The sequence below is a fragment of the Eretmochelys imbricata genome, chromosome 4 (assembly GCF_965152235.1).
Source record: "Eretmochelys imbricata isolate rEreImb1 chromosome 4, rEreImb1.hap1, whole genome shotgun sequence".
Lineage (NCBI taxonomy): Eukaryota > Metazoa > Chordata > Testudines > Cheloniidae > Eretmochelys > Eretmochelys imbricata.
This window is the reverse complement of record NC_135575.1, coordinates 36,362,432-36,379,423: the sequence shown is the minus strand read 5'-3', so window position 1 is coordinate 36,379,423 and position 16,992 is coordinate 36,362,432. Positions and strand designations below refer to the sequence as shown.

Here is a 16,992-nt window from a genome sequence, read left to right as displayed (position 1 = left end):
ATGTGTGTGTGTGTGTGTGTTTGTATTTACAGACATTTCGGTCACTCTAATATAATAAATATTTTTCAGAGCAATGCAGTACAAGTGTGAGAGCATTTGCGTGTGTATGTCAGACGGAGAGCAAGAATTTTATATATATATTGATGTTTTTGTGTTTTATTCTCAGTGCATTCAGGTGCAAAGGTTATAATTAAAAAAGGGTAAGCTTTTCCAAGGTTGTCCAAACAATTATTGCCTGCTTTCTGCAAATTCAGCAAAGTGCAGGAGTTGAAAACTCTTTGTTGCACGAACAATGTACAGCAAAGAAGTGTGTTCAAACTATGCTGTTGTTTTTGTGTTTTATTCCTAGGTGATCAAAAGCCAAAAGTTTCAGGTAAATATTTTGGTGTTCTGTTATTTATAGATTTGTGTGTGTATGTGTATTTACAGGCATTTCAGTCACTCTACTATAATAAATATTTCTCAGTGCTATGCAGTACAAGTGTGAAGCATTTGCGTGTGTTTGTCAGACGGAGAGCAAGAATTTAATATATATTGATGTTTTTGTGTTTTATTCCCAGGTCGTTCACATTCAAATGCTAACATTCAAGGTAAACATTTTGAAGTCTTTTTTTTTGTATGCTAATTATAGACCGCCACTGTGCAAAGTTCTCCACATCAATTAGCATTTAATCGTGACCTGCAACACTACTGCTACTGTGGTACAAGACCTGCAAATGGAGGTCCGAATTATCAAAATTCCTATTTATTTCAATGGGTGTTTTTATTTGGATAAAGCCTGAAGGTTAAGGTCCAATAGGAACATTTTATTTACTTTATTATGATCCAAATACCCCCAAAACCAGGCTAAAGGAGGCATTTAGCACAGAACTCAAATCATCATCAAACACACATAGTCTACTGAGGACTGTTATGCCAGCCAGAGTGACCACAATTGATGGCATCACACCAGGCATCGTATAATGAAGTTCCCAGATCTGGCTCAATCCCGCAAATCCAATAATCTCTGGGATGGTCCCACAGACAGCATGAGGTAAGGTCGGAGCACGCCCCCTTTTGTGTGTCAATGGAGAGTTTTGAGAGCATGGTATGCTGGGGTTCATCCTGGAGACATTGCCAAAGTGTATGCAACGCAGCTTTTCAAATATAATGAGCAATTGAAGGAAGGCCAGATCTCTATGAGATTATGGCATTTCACACAAAGACAAACCACTTTATTCTCAGGATTTAGCACTGACAGCACATATAGATTGCCTCTAGCCACTCCAAATCTGCCTGCATGAGAGTCTGGGCTTTTCATCTGTATAGCAACATAGGTAGTACACAAGTTTGATAGATCCGGAACTTTGTCTTAGCGCAAAGACATTTTTGCATCCATTAGCAAGACATGGACGTCACACAGGAGGCAGCAAGCCTTATTCATCGAAGAACATCCATTTTGCTTTGACTGTTTGAACTCTGATTGCAGCCTCGGTAGATGAACTCGTCAATGTACACAATTTAAAATAACCTTGCCACATACTGCTCCTTTGAGTGCCACAAAGCTTCCTGAGATGGGTGTCACGGAATGATAAATTTTGAGGGAGTCAGAGTGGAGGAGGATATTACTTGAAGGAAACCAAAAAGAAAGGGAGGAAAATATCAGTATGCAATTGTTTAGATGCAGAATACCCCTCTAATCTTGATTAATTGTCTATTTAGCACGTACATATGAATTAGACCATTTGTTATTTGCATGCTACTTTTAAGCAGAGAAAGCCAAAGAGTGTCATATTATGTAGAGATTTTAAATTTAGAGAAATATTTACAAAGAACTGGGATGAAAGAGTATTTCTAATAATGTGTGGAACAATATATTTTCATTTTTTAAAAACCTACCTTTTTAACACAAACATGTTTAAGTGATAGTGTAATTTAAAATGTTTATAAACATTAAACTAATATTACATTATTTTATTACAGAACAAAAAGACATCTCAACTTCCAGTATGGATGGAGGTAAGATTGATTAAAGCTCCACTTCCTACCTGGTTGCCATGTCATGGGATGAACTTTCCCTAAATTCTCTTCTGATGGAGGATCATCCATGAGAAATTTCAGACCAGTTATGCTAGTTTTGTTTAACAGGTGGTGAAAGGGAGTCAAATTCAGTTTATATCAGAAAGCTAGATCCACAAAGGTATTTGGGCACCTGTCTTCATGGAAACCAATGGGAATTTGGTGCCTGGATGTCTTTGAGAATCTGAGCCATAGTTATTACTGGTACTATTGTGGTTCCCACAGAAGAATGGGTATCCCATTGTCCTAGGTACTGTACAAACACATAAGAAAACACATCTGAAGAGTTTACAGCAGTGGTCACCAACTGGTAGATCGTGATCTCCCGATCAATCCTAGAGGATCTCCCAGTCGATTGCAGTCTCCGGCAGTGGAGCAGGGCTGCTGCTAAGGCAGACTCCCTGCCTGCCCTGGCTCCACACCGCTCCCAGAAGTAGCCAGCATGGCCCTGGGGGCGGGCTCTCCTGCCTCTCACTGCTCCTGCCTGCAAGCACTGCCCCGTGCAGCTCCCATTGGCTAGGAATGGAGAGCTGTGGCCAATGGGAGCTGCAGGAGTGGTGCTTGCAGAGAGGGGCAGTGTGTGGAGCCACTTGCCCCCTGTTCCCCGCAGGGGGGTGTTGGCCCCTTCCAGGAGCAGCATTGAGCCGGGGTAGGCAGGGAGCTTGCTTTAGTGGCAGCCGCACTACACCGCCAACCGGAGCCGCCAGAGGTAAGTGCTGCCTGGCGGGAGGTTGCACCCCAGCCCTGAGCCCCCTCCCAGAGCCAGCAACTCCAAACCCCCTCTTGCACCCCAAGCCCCAGCCTTGAGCTCCCTCCCAGAGCCAGCACTCCAAACCCCCTCCTGCACCCCACGCCCCCTTCTACACCCCAAGCCCCAGCCCTGAGCTCCCTCCCAGAGCCAGCACCCCATACCCTCTCCTGCACCCCAAACCCCCTTCTACACTCCAAGCTCCAGCCCTGACCCCCCAGCCCAGAGCCTGCACCCCCTCCCGAAACTCAATCCCCTACCCCAGCCCGATGAAAGTGAGTGATGGTGGGGGCGGGGGCAGGGGAATGGAGTGAGCGGGACAGGGCACATCCTGGGTTGCCCTTAAATTCAAAAAGTGATCTTGGGCATAAAAAGGTTGGAGACCACTGGTTTATAGACACATTGTTAAGACAAGTGAGTGTGACAGACAACAAGGAAGAGGGATATAGGATGAGGGTAATGGGGAGAGGTTTATGTGGTTACACAGAGTAGCTGTATGCACAGCTTGATGGTGCCAAATTGTTTAAAGCATTGGGGTTTGGGGAAGGGCGGTTTGCCTGTGATCTGGCCATTATTAGCCAGCTGATTTCTAGTAAACTGCAATAGAAGTAGGCCTTTAGGAATGATTTAAAGGAGATGATTATGTCTTTACCGATTTGTTGAGGGAGGGTGTTTCAAATGTAAGGGTCAGCACAAATAAGGTTTTAGGAGAACAGGACAGATTAGCAGTCAGAGCAGATGGTGCAATTGGGAAACGACAAATAAGAGATAAGAGAGAATAAGCGGAAAGGACAGAACCTAAGTGCTTGGATGATAAGAAGCTTGAACTTGAAGGAGTAGAAAATGAGGAGCACATCCTTCTAGCTATTAATCCTACATTTATGTATTTTATTTGTGTAGAATTTGTCCAAACATTCCTATCTTTAATTGCATTTTGGATTGATAAACTGCTCTACAGTGTCTTGTCCACTGACTCATCTTTACCTGTTTTTGCTTGGCTGTGGGTTTTGTTGTAGTGAAATAGTCTAATCAGGCCGAAGCTTCACATTCAGGTTATGCATAGCATATTCTGAAAAGACTATATTTCTTCTGAATAAAAACAAAAAGACTCTTGATTCATATAATCCGGGCATTTTTCCCAGCAGTCATATCTAATACAACCTTGGAAAATCACCAACAAAATGTAGTAGCGGAGGCATAAAACATATTCACCTATCTATGAGGATGATAAAGAAATTAACAGTATTTTATTCATCCATCAAATAAATAAATTATTTGGCCAAGGCAAGTAGACTTTTCCAATGCTGTCCAAACATCTAGTTAATGACTGCTTTCTGCAAAATCAGCAAATGGTAGAGTTGGAAACTCTCTCACCAGAACAATGTACGGCAAACCAGTGTGTTCAAACTGTACTGATGTTTTTGTGTTTTAGCCTTACATGAGCAAAAAACAAAGTCAGACATTCCAGGCAAATATTTTTATGTTCTATTATTGTATGTATATTTATAGTCATTTCAATCACTGCAGTATAATAAATATTTCCCTACTCAATGCTGTACAAGTGTGGGGAGTATTTGCATATGTGTGTCTGTGAGAGAGAGAGAGAATTTGGTGTATATTGATTTTTTGTATTTTATTCACAGAGTGTTCATATGCAAAGGTTAAAATGCAAAATTTTATTTATTTTGAAATATTTTGAAGTCTTTTTATTTTTATATATTTAACTATAGACTGTGCAAAGATCTCCATATCAACTAGCCATTTAATTTTGACCTGCAGCATTTCTGCTATTATGGTATAGGACCAACAATGAAAGTACTTTCATTTCAGCCCTTATTTAGGCAAAATCAATAATGATTTCACTAGATGTTTTGTTTGAATAAAACTTGGAGGATCATGTCCAGTAAAGGAACTTCATATGTGTCAAATTACCTCCATTAAGCAAGCTAAAGGAAGCATTTCACACACGACCGCACCATCGAAATATAAAATAACCCTGCTGCATGCCTTCCTTTGAGCTCCACAAAACTTCCTGAGATGGGTGTCAGAGAACGAAGACTTTTGGGGGTCTCATAGTGGAGGAGAACCAGATGATATTACTCAAGTGAAACAAGAAAGAAAGGGAGGAAAGTGACAGCATGTAATAGTTTAGCAAAATACCCCTCTAATCTTGAATAATGGGGTATATATTTATTAATTGGATCACTTGTTATTTGGGGATCACTTACGGAGAGACGGCCAAAGAGCGTCATGTTACGTAGTGATTTTGTGATATACAGCAACATCCACTAGGACCTGGGATGAAATATGTGTTGTTGTTTTTTAAGGAAAATAACATGCTACCATTGTTTTGACACAAAAACATATGTTTAAGTGCTAGAGTAACTTGAAATGTTTGTAAATATTTGGGTAGTAATATTTCATTATTTTACTATAGAACAACATGACTTCGTCCCAAATTCTAATATGGATGAAGGTAAGTTTCATTAAAACTCCAGCCTAGGTGGATACCATGTCACAGGGTGAACTTTCCAAAGCAATCAGGCATTTTTCAACTGAGCATTTACATTGTTTATCTAAGCCAGTGGTTTTCAAACTGTGGGTCGCGACCCAGTACTGGATCGCGGAATGTAAGGCACTGGGTCTCGGCAGTTCTGGTCAGCACTGCCAACCGGGCCGTTAAAAGCCCTGATAGTGGTGCTGCCCGGCTAAGGCAGGCTAGTCCCTACCTGAGCTGACACGGCGCTGCGCCCCAGTTCCCGGCCAATGGGAGCTGGGGGGACGGGACAGTGCCTGCAGGCAAGAGCCACGTGGAGCCGCTTGTGCGCCTCTGCCTAGGAGCCGGACTTGCTGCTGGCCGCTTCCAGGGTGCAGCACGGTCCACGGTGCCAGGACAGGCAGGAAGCCTGTCTTAGCACCCCCCCTGTGCCACTGACCAGGAGCCGCCCAAGGTAAGCCTGCGCCCCAATCCCCTACCCAGAGCCCCCCCCACCCTGGAGCCCCATTCTGCACCCCAAACCCCTCATTCCCTGCCCCACCCTGCAGCCCTCACCCCTGGACCCCAACCCTCTTCCCCAGCCCTGAGCCCCTCCCAAATCCCAAACCCCTCTGCCCCAGCTCCGTTGGGTCATAGGCATCAACAATTTTCTTCAACTGGGTTGCCAGAAAAAAAGTTTGAAAACCACTGATCTAAGCTATACAAGATTTTAAAAACAAAAAAGAGCAATAAGAAATTGTGGCCCTGGATTCTTTGTTACTCTTGTCCTGAACCCAGCATGCAGAGTATCTCACAGATGTCATATTTTCAACAAGAATTTAAATCAGTCTCCAGTTTCTACTGTGTTGAATTCCTACAATTGCTGAGGTAATTGTGGGCCAGATTCACTAGCAGTTAGGCACCTAGGTCCAACGTTCATTGGGATTCACAAAACCCCCATTCAGCTGCCACCTAACATTCCTAGGGCCCAAATTAGTGCGGGTGTCGGGGGGAGTTGTTGTTGTGGGTTGTTTTATTTTTTTGTTTGGTTGGTTTTTTTGCCAGTGCAGATTTGCACACAAATTGAAAAGAAAAAAAAATCACTCTTGAGTGAGTGGCGTTGTGACCTGGCACACAGGGTTGCATCACACCACCACTCAAGTTTGGCCTGGCCTCCCCTCCATCATGATGGAAGGGAAGCTGGTCCAAATTTGAGCAGCATTGCAACTTGTGCACCAGATCACAGCCACCAATACCTCCTCCTGCAAGAACCAGCTTTGGTGTCTAACTTCAGGAGAGTGTTCACACCTGTGATTCCCAAGCACAGATTGGTGCCTCCTTGTGATCTGGATTTGGATCCCTAGCTCCCTTTGACGGGTGGAGCTCCGGCCACACCCCTCTCCTGGAACTTCCTAATGCAGTGGTCCACAAACTGTGGGGAACGCCCCTGTAGGGGGGCAAGGACGAATGTTTAGGGGGGCTCATGGCAGGGCCTGGGTCAGTCCCCATGGGGGCGGGGAGGGAGAGCCGCCCAGCTTTGGGCCAGGCCGCAGCACCTCTCTGGGCCGCAGCTCCACTCCACCCCCAGGCCAGTTCTGTCCTCATTCCCTCTCTAGCCCCAGTTCAGCCCCCAGCTCCACCTTTAGCCCAAGCTCCTCTGCTGAGCCAACTGTGCAGTAATGGTGGGGGGAGCATGCAGACAGATTCCATTACTGGTAATCAGGGGTGCGACAGGAAAAGTTTGGGCACCACTGTCCTAATAGCTGGTGTAGGCAGCCGGAACCCCACCTCCCCCACTCAGCTTGCTGGCTTTTGTGGATTCCATTCTTGGGTGCCTAATTCTCCCTGTGCATTGTATACTAGGCACCTAACTGCAGGCTGTGAATTCCACTTGGTGGCAGGTGCCTAAGTCCCTGAATGTCCCTGAATCTTGCCCTGAATGGCCATAGAAATAAAATTATTTAAAAAAAAATCTCATTTTGATGAAAATTAATGTGTTCCTTAAATGACATGCTCTTTCCTTGTTAAAGAAAGGAAAACATTAAAGACCTTGTTGCCTCAGTTAAAGTGTGGTGTTACAAGCCACCCAGTAACTCGACGGAAGCGAATCATAGGAGGAAACACTGCTAGAAAGGTACAACAAAAGTGACCTAGTCTGATAAAAGTTGTATATGGGCATTGTTGTCTTTAGCTTTTCACCACCTTGATGTACCAATGGAAGTATTGTCTTAAAGCATAATAAATGCAGAAACCTAATCAGTGTGTAAGATTGCAATTTTGAACAGAAGGGGTAAGTCTACACTTCAAGCTGGGGGTGTGATTCCCAGCTTAAGGAGACATAGCCCTGCTATTCTGATTGAGTTAGTATACTAAAAATTAGGGCTGTTAATTAATTGCAGTTAACTCACGTGATTAACTACAAAAATGGATTGCGATTAATCGCACTTACAACAATAGAATACTAATTGAAATGTGTTAAATATTTTTGGATGTTTTTCTACATTTTCAATATTGATTTCAATTACAACATAGAATACAAAGTGCACGGTGCTCACTTTATATTATTTTTTATTACAAATATATGCACTGTAAAAATGATAAACAAAAGAAATAGTATTTTTCAATTCACCTCATAAAAGTACTGAAGTGCAATCTCTTTATCATGAAAGTGTAGCTTACAAATGCAGATTTTTTTTTTGGTTACATAACTGCACTCAAAACCAAAACAGTGCAAAACTTTAGAGCCTACAAGTCCACTCAGTCCTACATCTTATTCTGCCAATTGCTAAGACAAACAAGTTTCTTTACATTGACGGGAGATACCGCTGCCTGCTTCTTATTTACAATGTCACCTGAAAGTGAGAACAGGCATTCACATGGCACTTGTAAATACCTTGCAACACTGGAAGATGCCTTGGAGGACTCCCCTAAACACGCCAAAGAGGAGGAGGGCCAGGAAGGGGAGAAGAAAGTAGAGAACAAAGAAGCCCCCAAGGAGGGAGAGAAACAGAAGCCCAGGCCCCCACAAAGGGGATAAAGAGAAGAACAGTGACCCCACTGGAGTCCCGGACGCAAGAGAGGCCAAGCCAGGGGGGAAGGAGAAAGCCACCGCGGAGGAAATCAGAGATCACAAGGAGAGTCTGTAGCTTGCTGGCCTTTCCAAGCTGAGCTGATCGTCTGGGCTGTTTCTTTCCTGCTGGGCTCCCTGGGTGCTAAACAGTTTCGTTCCTCATCAGCTCATCGCGTCTGCAATTTGGGAAAAAAGAAATAAAAAGAAATCAGTAACACTAACCATCCCGTCTCTTCCCCCCCACCCGTAGCAGGGTGCATGCTTGTAATAGTGATTTCTAGGAGGCGCTGATCAGTTGATTTGAAATAAAAGCGAATCATCCCTTTTAAAAACAACAACCAAACAAACAAACAAAAAACACCAACTACAGAAGTGCCATGCCAACGTCTGTTCTCACTTTCAGGTGACATTGTAAACAAGAAGCAGGCAGCATTATCGCCTACAAATTGTAACCAGCCTTGTTTGTCTGAGTGATTGGCTGACCAAGAAGTAGGACTGAGTGGACTTGTAGGCTCTAAAGTTTTGCACTGTTTTGGTTTTGAGTGCAGTTATGTAACCAAAAAAAAAATCTGCATTTGTAAGCTACACTTTCATGATAAAGAGATTGCACTTCAGTACTTTTATGAGGTGAATTGAAAAATACTATTTCTTTTGTTTATCATTTTTACAGTGCATATATTTGTAATAAAAAATAATATAAAGTGAGCACCGTGCACTTTGTATTCTATGTTGTAATTGAAATCAATATTGAAAATGTAGAAAAACATCCAAAAATATTTAACACATTTCAATTAGTATTCTATTGTTGTAAGTGCGATTAATCGCAATCAATTTTTGTAGTTAATCACGTGAGTTAACTGCAATTAACTAACAGCCCTAATTTTTACATTGTTTTATTTTTGAGTGCAGGCTTTTTTGTACATAATTCTACATTTGTAAGTTCAACTTTCATGATAAAGAGATTGCACTACAATACTTGTATGAGGTGAATTGAAAAAATAATTTTGTTTTGTACAGTTCAAATATCTGTAATAAAAATAAATATAAAGTGAGCACTGTACACTTTGTATTCTATGTTGTAACTGAAATTAATATATTTGAAAATGTAGTAAACATCCAAAAATATTTAAAATAAATGGTATTCTATTGTTGTTTAAGATCACGATTAATTTTTTTAATTGCTTGACAGATCTACTAAAAATAGAATGCAGCTGTACCAGCACGAGCCACTCAAGTACATTCCTATGGTCTCACACAAGCACGTACTCAGGGTGGCTAGCCCATCGCGCCACTGCAAATGCATGCTATTTTTAGCACACTAGCATGATCAGAACTAGTGTGAGTATGTTCCTTGAGCTGGGAATCACACCCCCAGCTTGAAGTGTAGACTTACCCAAAGATGTCAGGAAAAGCAATAGTTAAGGCTTGAATAGAAAGTTTATTTCTTCAAAGGAAGTTGAGTGTGTCACAGGATTGGCTCCAGTATGCATTCTTAACCAAGATTTTTGCATTCAATTCCCCTTTTTTTAAGATAAGAAAATAAAGATATTAGCTGTAAAACTACTAGTAATATTTTGAACAACTGCATGTGTTTTTTACTGCACCATTTTAAAGAGCTGCAAACTGTACGTTGGAGTTATGTAATGCAGCACTGCAGAGTGGGTGGTGTAGTGAAGGTACACCAGCAAAAACTGGAGCAAATAATTTAGCAAAATACTGTAGCTAGAAAGAGTATCCTGTCAAAGCAGAATTAAAACTTGAGTAAAGTGCCTAATGATACAGTCACATATTATATTTGATCATATAGGGTCAGATCCTATCACATGAACCATGCAGATTTGTTTTATAGGGTGAATTCCCTTGGCAAGTGGCAATTAGGGAGGGTAGTGGTACAGTGAACTGTGGAGGAATTTATATCGGTGGCTGTTGGATTCTGACTGCTGCACATTGTGTCAGGTAAAAACCATTCTGAAAACAATTTGCTTCTTGCAAAGTACAGAAAACATGTTATAGGCTCTTGTACTTCTCATCAGCTTTTTTGCTGACTCTCAATTGCATAGAGGAAAAAATACATTGAGTCGCACAAGTCAGCAAACCAAAAATTATTATAATGAAACACACCAAAAACCCAGGAGAGAGTCTGCACACCAATATCCGTGCTCCGCTCCTCAATTCTTAGTGTCATTGTCGGGTAGATTCAGCCCGGTCAATATCATCACATCAGACTCCCTCTAGCTCTCTCAGCCCCTCAGCATGTTCACTGATTCTACCATAAAGGATTTCCAGATGGGGTCCTTCTTAATGTCTGAAAAGCCTTTCCTGCTTTTTAATACTGTCTATCTAGGCATTTAGACAGCGAACAGCACTATGGTATCAAAATTACATAATTATATAATTAGGGGTCTTCTTATAAAGCTGAATTCTCTTCTCCTTTTCAGGAGGAAGATGAGCCACGTGTGAGTTAGAGAAAATCTTAAGGCTATTCTGCCAGCTCCTGCATGGTTCTCATGCAAGTAGAGCAGCCTCCCGATTCTCCTAAATTTACTCTTCTTTCCCCTCTTCCAAAGGCAGACAGTGGAGAGGATTTGAGTGCTTTTTCTCTTTATGTGTTATGGAAAAGCTATGGCAAAAGGATGGATCTTGCAATTTGTCCTGAACGTGGTCTTGTTAGGTCTGCTATTCCTGAGGAAGGGAACTGCATAGTCAAGGGCCTGCAGCCCAAGTGGCTTTGTTTCCAGCTCCCTCTAGTCTTAAAGCCCCATAATCCCCCACTCTCCCTGGGCTTCAAGTTCAATGCTGCACCTCTGAAGCGCAGCACAGACTCTCACCCCAGGAATCCAATATATGATTACTGCAGCTCAACTGCTTGAAGCAGCATTAGTACACAGCCAGTGGAGGGGAGGGAAATCAGTAGGGGAGGTATGACAGGGATTATGATCTACTGTGGGACACCTCCTCAGGCAACCTGCTCTTTTGGGAGTTGAATTTCCTATCTGTTCCACAGGGGTGTGGGGAGAATTGGGGGAGGGGAAAACAAAAGCCTGCACATACACCTGATTGAAAAAATGAACAGGAAATTCCTTGAGTCAAAACTCTCCCTTTCCTTTCCCCTACATGTGGAAAAACAACATAGAGCAAATGTGAGCTTTATTTTGTCACCATTTAATTTAACTGGCAGGTTGTGGATTAGAATATCAGAGTTTGCAAGAAGGCTTTAGTGGTGCTGCATGAGTACCAAGTCTAAAATTCATCCATATGTATTTTTAATCCACTTGTTCATTTAATTTGTTCAGTCAAGATACATATTTTATTTGTTTAAGATGTTATTTACTGATAAAGAAGTGTCACTGTTGATGTACATTTACACCTAGAAGATGAAAAGATAAGGAGGTCTATGCAGTTGCTTGATGTGATTGGTGGTGTTTCTTGGGTCATTGGTCTGACCCTGCTCTCACTGAAACCATATGGCAGAACTCCCATGGACTCAATGACCATAACATGTATAAATGAATGAAGACAACTTTTCTGTCTCTCCTACATTTTACATGAAATCTTAAGTTATACAATGCATAGGTGATGCAGGAAAACAGAACCTACTGCAGAAGAATTAGAGAAGGCAGGATGTTTGGGGTTGGAGTAGTAACTGAAAAAGTCCCTGTTGCCCGTAATGCAGAGCATGCATTAAAGGGCAGGTTGTAATCTTTCACTGTCCTTGTGGGGGGGAGGGGAACAGGAACTATTCCCTGTGTGTGCCCCTTGGGAGTGTACTTTTCCCCAAAGGGTGCACAGATGAATGGGAAGAAGGAAGTGATAGTCCCAACATCCTCTCCACTCTGGCCCAGGGAGTGGTCTGGGCATACCCGCACCAGAGTGGGGTGAGGAGAGAGGAGTCTATACCACAGTACTTCTATGTACTGGGGCACAACCAGAGAAGCATGATCCTCCTAGTGTTCCTCTTTAGGCAGTGGTAACAATATATTTTGGCCTATTAAATTATTTTTCCATGTCAGATACATCACTATACAATAAGTGGCATCTGTCTCCACATTTGATACAGTTCAGAAAGCCCTGAGCAGAGGAGTAGTAATACTTAATATGTGTAGTATTAATTATTGTTCTACAGAAATGTTGATGAATTGCTAAATGGAATAACACTTACTGCAAGCCAGAATTTACATCTGTGCTTGTATTTATTAACAAAATATAACTGACATTTCTTTTACAGAAAAAGTCGAGTTCATCAGTATCGGATATGGACCGGAATATTAGATACAATCCTCTATAATAAAGAGATAGATACTTTTAGATTAAACCAAGTGATAATCCATGAAAACTATAATGCCTCAAACTATCTGAATGACATTGCTTTGTTGGAGATGAAAACTAATGAGAAAGGAAAACCATGCTCACTGGCATACAGCACACCTGCCTGTGTTCCTTGGTCAGAATATCTGTTTAGATCTGGACATCAATGCAAGGTTTCCGGCTGGGGACTAGCAGACGGTATTTGATTTTTAGTTTATAATGAATAATTTATATTATGGTAGTGTCCAAAGGCTCAAGTCTGGATCAGAACCTCACTGTGCTAAGTACTGTACAAAATGGTAGGAAGACACAGTCCTTGTCCCAAAGAGTTTACAATCTAAATAAATTTTAAAAAGAAACAAAACAAAAACATATGGAGAGAGGTGGGGAAGGAATACAACATTCATGTAAAGTGATCAACTAAGTCATGTTAGTTAAATGTCTATTTGTCGTATATTTGTTTTATTTATAACACAAAAACATAACTTTACAATTGGTCTGGAGTGAGGAAGGCACTCAAGGTTGAAGTGAAGAGGAGGATATTATTGTTGGTGTGAAGGGGGGAATTACATAAAGGGAGAGCAAAGCTGAATGGGACAGAGGGGAAAGAGAAAGAGGGCAAAAAATATGGTGGTAAGGAGAGCCAGGCTGGGCAGCCAGGGTACTGCAGTGATGGGAGAGGGGCAGGATTAAGGGAAATAGTAAGTAAAACTCTGTATCCTGACTGATTTGCACAGATGAATGGTGTATTTTGATCACTTATTTGCCAATCTGCATGGGGTAAAGGCCTGGACGTGTGTCACAGGGAAGGAACCTGAAAAGTTCGCATCCGCCTATTTTTCTTTATCACTCTTCTCTTCTTGGACCTCAGCCACACAAAGGTGCAGCCCTGTGCTCCAGTTCTCCAAGGAGTGTAAAAACACTGGACATTTTTAATGAGCTCTCCTTTTGCCAAAGAGGCGATCATTTCCCTCTCGAATTACAGCAGTGGATTAATAGCATATGGTGAATTAAAAGGCTGGCATGGAAGCTACATTTACAATGGCTACAATTATATTACCCTCTTGTGACACTCCACTTAGAAAACCAATATCCATTTTGATCGCAAGTGGCCTGTGATTAAAATGGTACAAAAGAGACTACGCTCTATCAAATGTTGTTGAGGGACAAAAAAGTATAGTTTGTCCACAAGATAGGATGTGACTCAGTCATCTGGTAGCCCTCCTCTTGTGAAAAGAAAGAAAAGAAAAAGGACAACGTAAGAGAGATTAAGAGGGAGGGGAAATAAAGATAGGAAAGATGGGCGGAGGAAAGAAAAAATAATTGAAACATTGAAAATACTGCAAGCTATCACAAGAGTTGTTTACTCTGAACAAGATTGTGAGGATTTATGATGCTGGTCCATTTAGGAAGCCAAGATGAAGAGCTAGAATGGGAAGCATGACATTTTTATCTAGAGGCCCCTAAAGCGTCAGACTGAAATTGAACAAAAGTAAATCTTGAGTGTGGCCTGGATTTAGTTCTTTAAGGATTCTGATATTCCCAGATATAGATAATGTCCTTCCTTAAATGAGATTGCCTAGATTAACATTCTCCTCCTCACAGAAAATACAAAAGGCATTCTACCACTGTTTGTCATATTGTGTGGTCTATAAATTGTAAGCACCGACAGAAAATGAGGAAACAAACTAGGTGGTCAAGAACTGGGATTAGCTAAAAATGTGTTAGAAAATGTAACTGCTGTGTGTGATTCTGTAGTTAAATAGAATTGCTTTTATCTGGCTGATGTGCTTGCACTACATACATGGAGAAAGTATGCATGCATTTAAATTATGTATTGTATATAACACAATAGGTTACATTAAGTCAGGAAAACAAGTATGAAACTTTTGATTTATGACAATGTATCTAAAATGTATTTCAAATTCAAAGGTTCTATTCTTTTCTTTTTTAGGTTTTACCAAACAATTTGTTCTTCGATGGGGCAACATTAATTTATTTCCAAACTGTTCAGATATCTATAAAGAGCGCTTTTTTAACGAAATGGAATGTGCAGGCAAGTAATTCATCACTGTTATTTCTTTCTGGTGTCCTCATCAAGCCCACCACCCTGAAAATCTGAAGTCCTACCACACAGTGCTCTCTTATAACCCTGAAGTACAGTAAACTAGATACCACAGTGAAGCTCTTAGCAAAGTGGTAAGGAGCCAAAATGCTCTTACTAGATCTGCTGTAAAGTGATGCAGACTTTTAGTACCAACTTGCATGTACAACTACACAGCCATGTTTGTAAATGCAGTTATGACTACATGCAATTACTGTGATTATGCATGCAAATTTCAGCAATTTTGTGAGAGATTTTATGTGCACAAGTGGGCTACTGTCAATTGAAAATCTGGCCTTTACTGTCTTTGGCCCGGATTCAGAAAGGTATTTAAGTGCATGTATAATTTAAAGCACATGAGTATTCCCATTGAATTTAATTTAACTATTTGCATGCTTAAGCACTTTGATGGGTGGAAATGACCTGATCCAACATTCTTTGTCCCCTGGAAGATGTTACCAACTTTTTAAAAGAAGAAATGATCAAACCTGGTCAGAAAGCATTAGCACTCTAGGCTACTGTTCCAAAAGCTGAAGTTTAGAGCCTTGAATTCCAAATTTTAACTTCAAGCTACTAGAAGAATTGCCACAAGCTTTCTTAAATTTAATATGTAGCCAATTAATATGACAGATGGTTCTGTCCCTCCTTTAATTCAAGTAAGCAAAGGCAATGCTTAAAAAAAAAATAGTGAAAAGTGGTCTAATTAAGATGTGAGAGAATTGAGTCTGATGCCTGCAAAGTATTGGGTCCTGTGGGACGCATGTTATCTCCTAGGTCTGCCATACTTTTCAACTGATTGTACTTTTATGTGGAAGGCAATCACCTGTTGCAGCAATGGGCAGCAGTCTAAAAGCCTAAGATATTAATCAAAGGTGAATTTTTAGAGAACTTATCGACTTCCTAGACATCAAGAAGAAAAGGGGAAGCTTTCTCTCCCCACAGCAAACACAAACCTTCAATATGGTTTCGGAACGGAGGACTGCTACTTGTGAGAGTATGTACCCACCAGCATGAGTAAGGGTTGCATAATCAAGCACTGTGTGGCTGGCCATCACACTCCACTGTCCACATCACAAAACACACCACCACCATCAGCAACAGCTGACAGTTTTTGGGAAAATTCAGAAGAGAGGCCACATTTTGATAGGCATGGAGATGGCCTCTTATTAAGAGAACAGCTAAAGTCCTAGGTAATGCTCTAGTACTGTGGCAATGGTGCTGCATTATTGTATTTTCACATTCTTCATACTTGATCTATTTTTCAGAACCACTGTACTCACTTAAAAAGGATGTTTGGTGCTTATTTAGGTTCACTTTCTATAGATTACTTTTGAAACAATATAAAATACAATGGACTGAATTCTGCTCTGATACTCTGGTATAAAACTTCAATTACTGTCTACTAACTGAGTGAAGGTTATGCTGGTGTAATGAGGAGAATTTGGCCATCTATGATTTTAGAAAATAAGTTCTGCAGTCTTCACAATAGGAAAAACATGCATATAACAAATTTGCCTTGGTGTTTTTCCTCTCTTTTGCCTCAGGTACCTTTGATGGTTCCATAGATTCCTGTAAAGGTGACTCAGGAGGACCCTTGGTCTGTCTGGATTCAAATAATAGGGCATACGTGTGGGGTATTGTGAGTTGGGGTGAAAACTGTGGAGTTCAAGGATATCCTGGAGTTTACACAAAAGTAGCCAGATACTTTGATTGGATTAGCCGTCATGTGGGAAGGTCCGTTATTTCTTTATATAATGTGTGAAGCTTTGGGAACTAAATACTACATTCACAGCACCTACACACAAAAAAGAAGATTAGTTCTACCTTAGAATCAGCAATCTTATTACATACTTGCAATTTTTGGAAGAAATGTTTAAACAAATCTTTGAAAATGCTGTTAGTGTTCGATAAATGTAATGATTCTTGTGGAAAGTGTTTTGTACTGAAATTAGTTCACTGCAATAAATGCATGCATACTATAAGGAAATTAAAACATCCGATTCTTTGGGGAAGGGGGATATTACATTTCATGTTTGTGCATTGGGATGGGCTGTTAAAATGGAAAATTATGCTGAAAGCAAGAAATAATCAAATGAATACACGACTGTTCAAACCTAGCAGCGAGTATAGCAACCTTAATACTGAAGAAATCCAGTCAGTCACACCAGCATGAGTATGATTACAAACCTCGAGGAAATGCCTAAAGCCTTAAAACAGACACTCAGAATAAT

The 16,992-nt window shown here is 41.0% G+C and overlaps 1 protein-coding gene across 1 annotated transcript in view; it reads left to right on the top strand.

Annotated features, from left to right (window-relative positions):
- Positions 1-16,591, top strand: part of CFI (complement factor I) — a 29,790-nt gene extending 13,199 nt beyond the window's left edge. Inside the window, exons 8-16 of the mRNA XM_077814403.1 lie at positions 350-373; positions 561-590; positions 1,963-1,998; positions 5,244-5,282; positions 7,313-7,416; positions 10,202-10,308; positions 12,578-12,855; positions 14,612-14,713; positions 16,306-16,591. Of these exons, the coding sequence (XP_077670529.1) occupies positions 350-373; positions 561-590; positions 1,963-1,998; positions 5,244-5,282; positions 7,313-7,416; positions 10,202-10,308; positions 12,578-12,855; positions 14,612-14,713; positions 16,306-16,523 (938 nt within the window). The 3' untranslated portion in view covers positions 16,524-16,591. The remainder of the gene's footprint in view (positions 1-349; positions 374-560; positions 591-1,962; positions 1,999-5,243; positions 5,283-7,312; positions 7,417-10,201; positions 10,309-12,577; positions 12,856-14,611; positions 14,714-16,305) is intronic.
- The last annotated feature ends 401 nt before the right edge of the window (positions 16,592-16,992 follow it).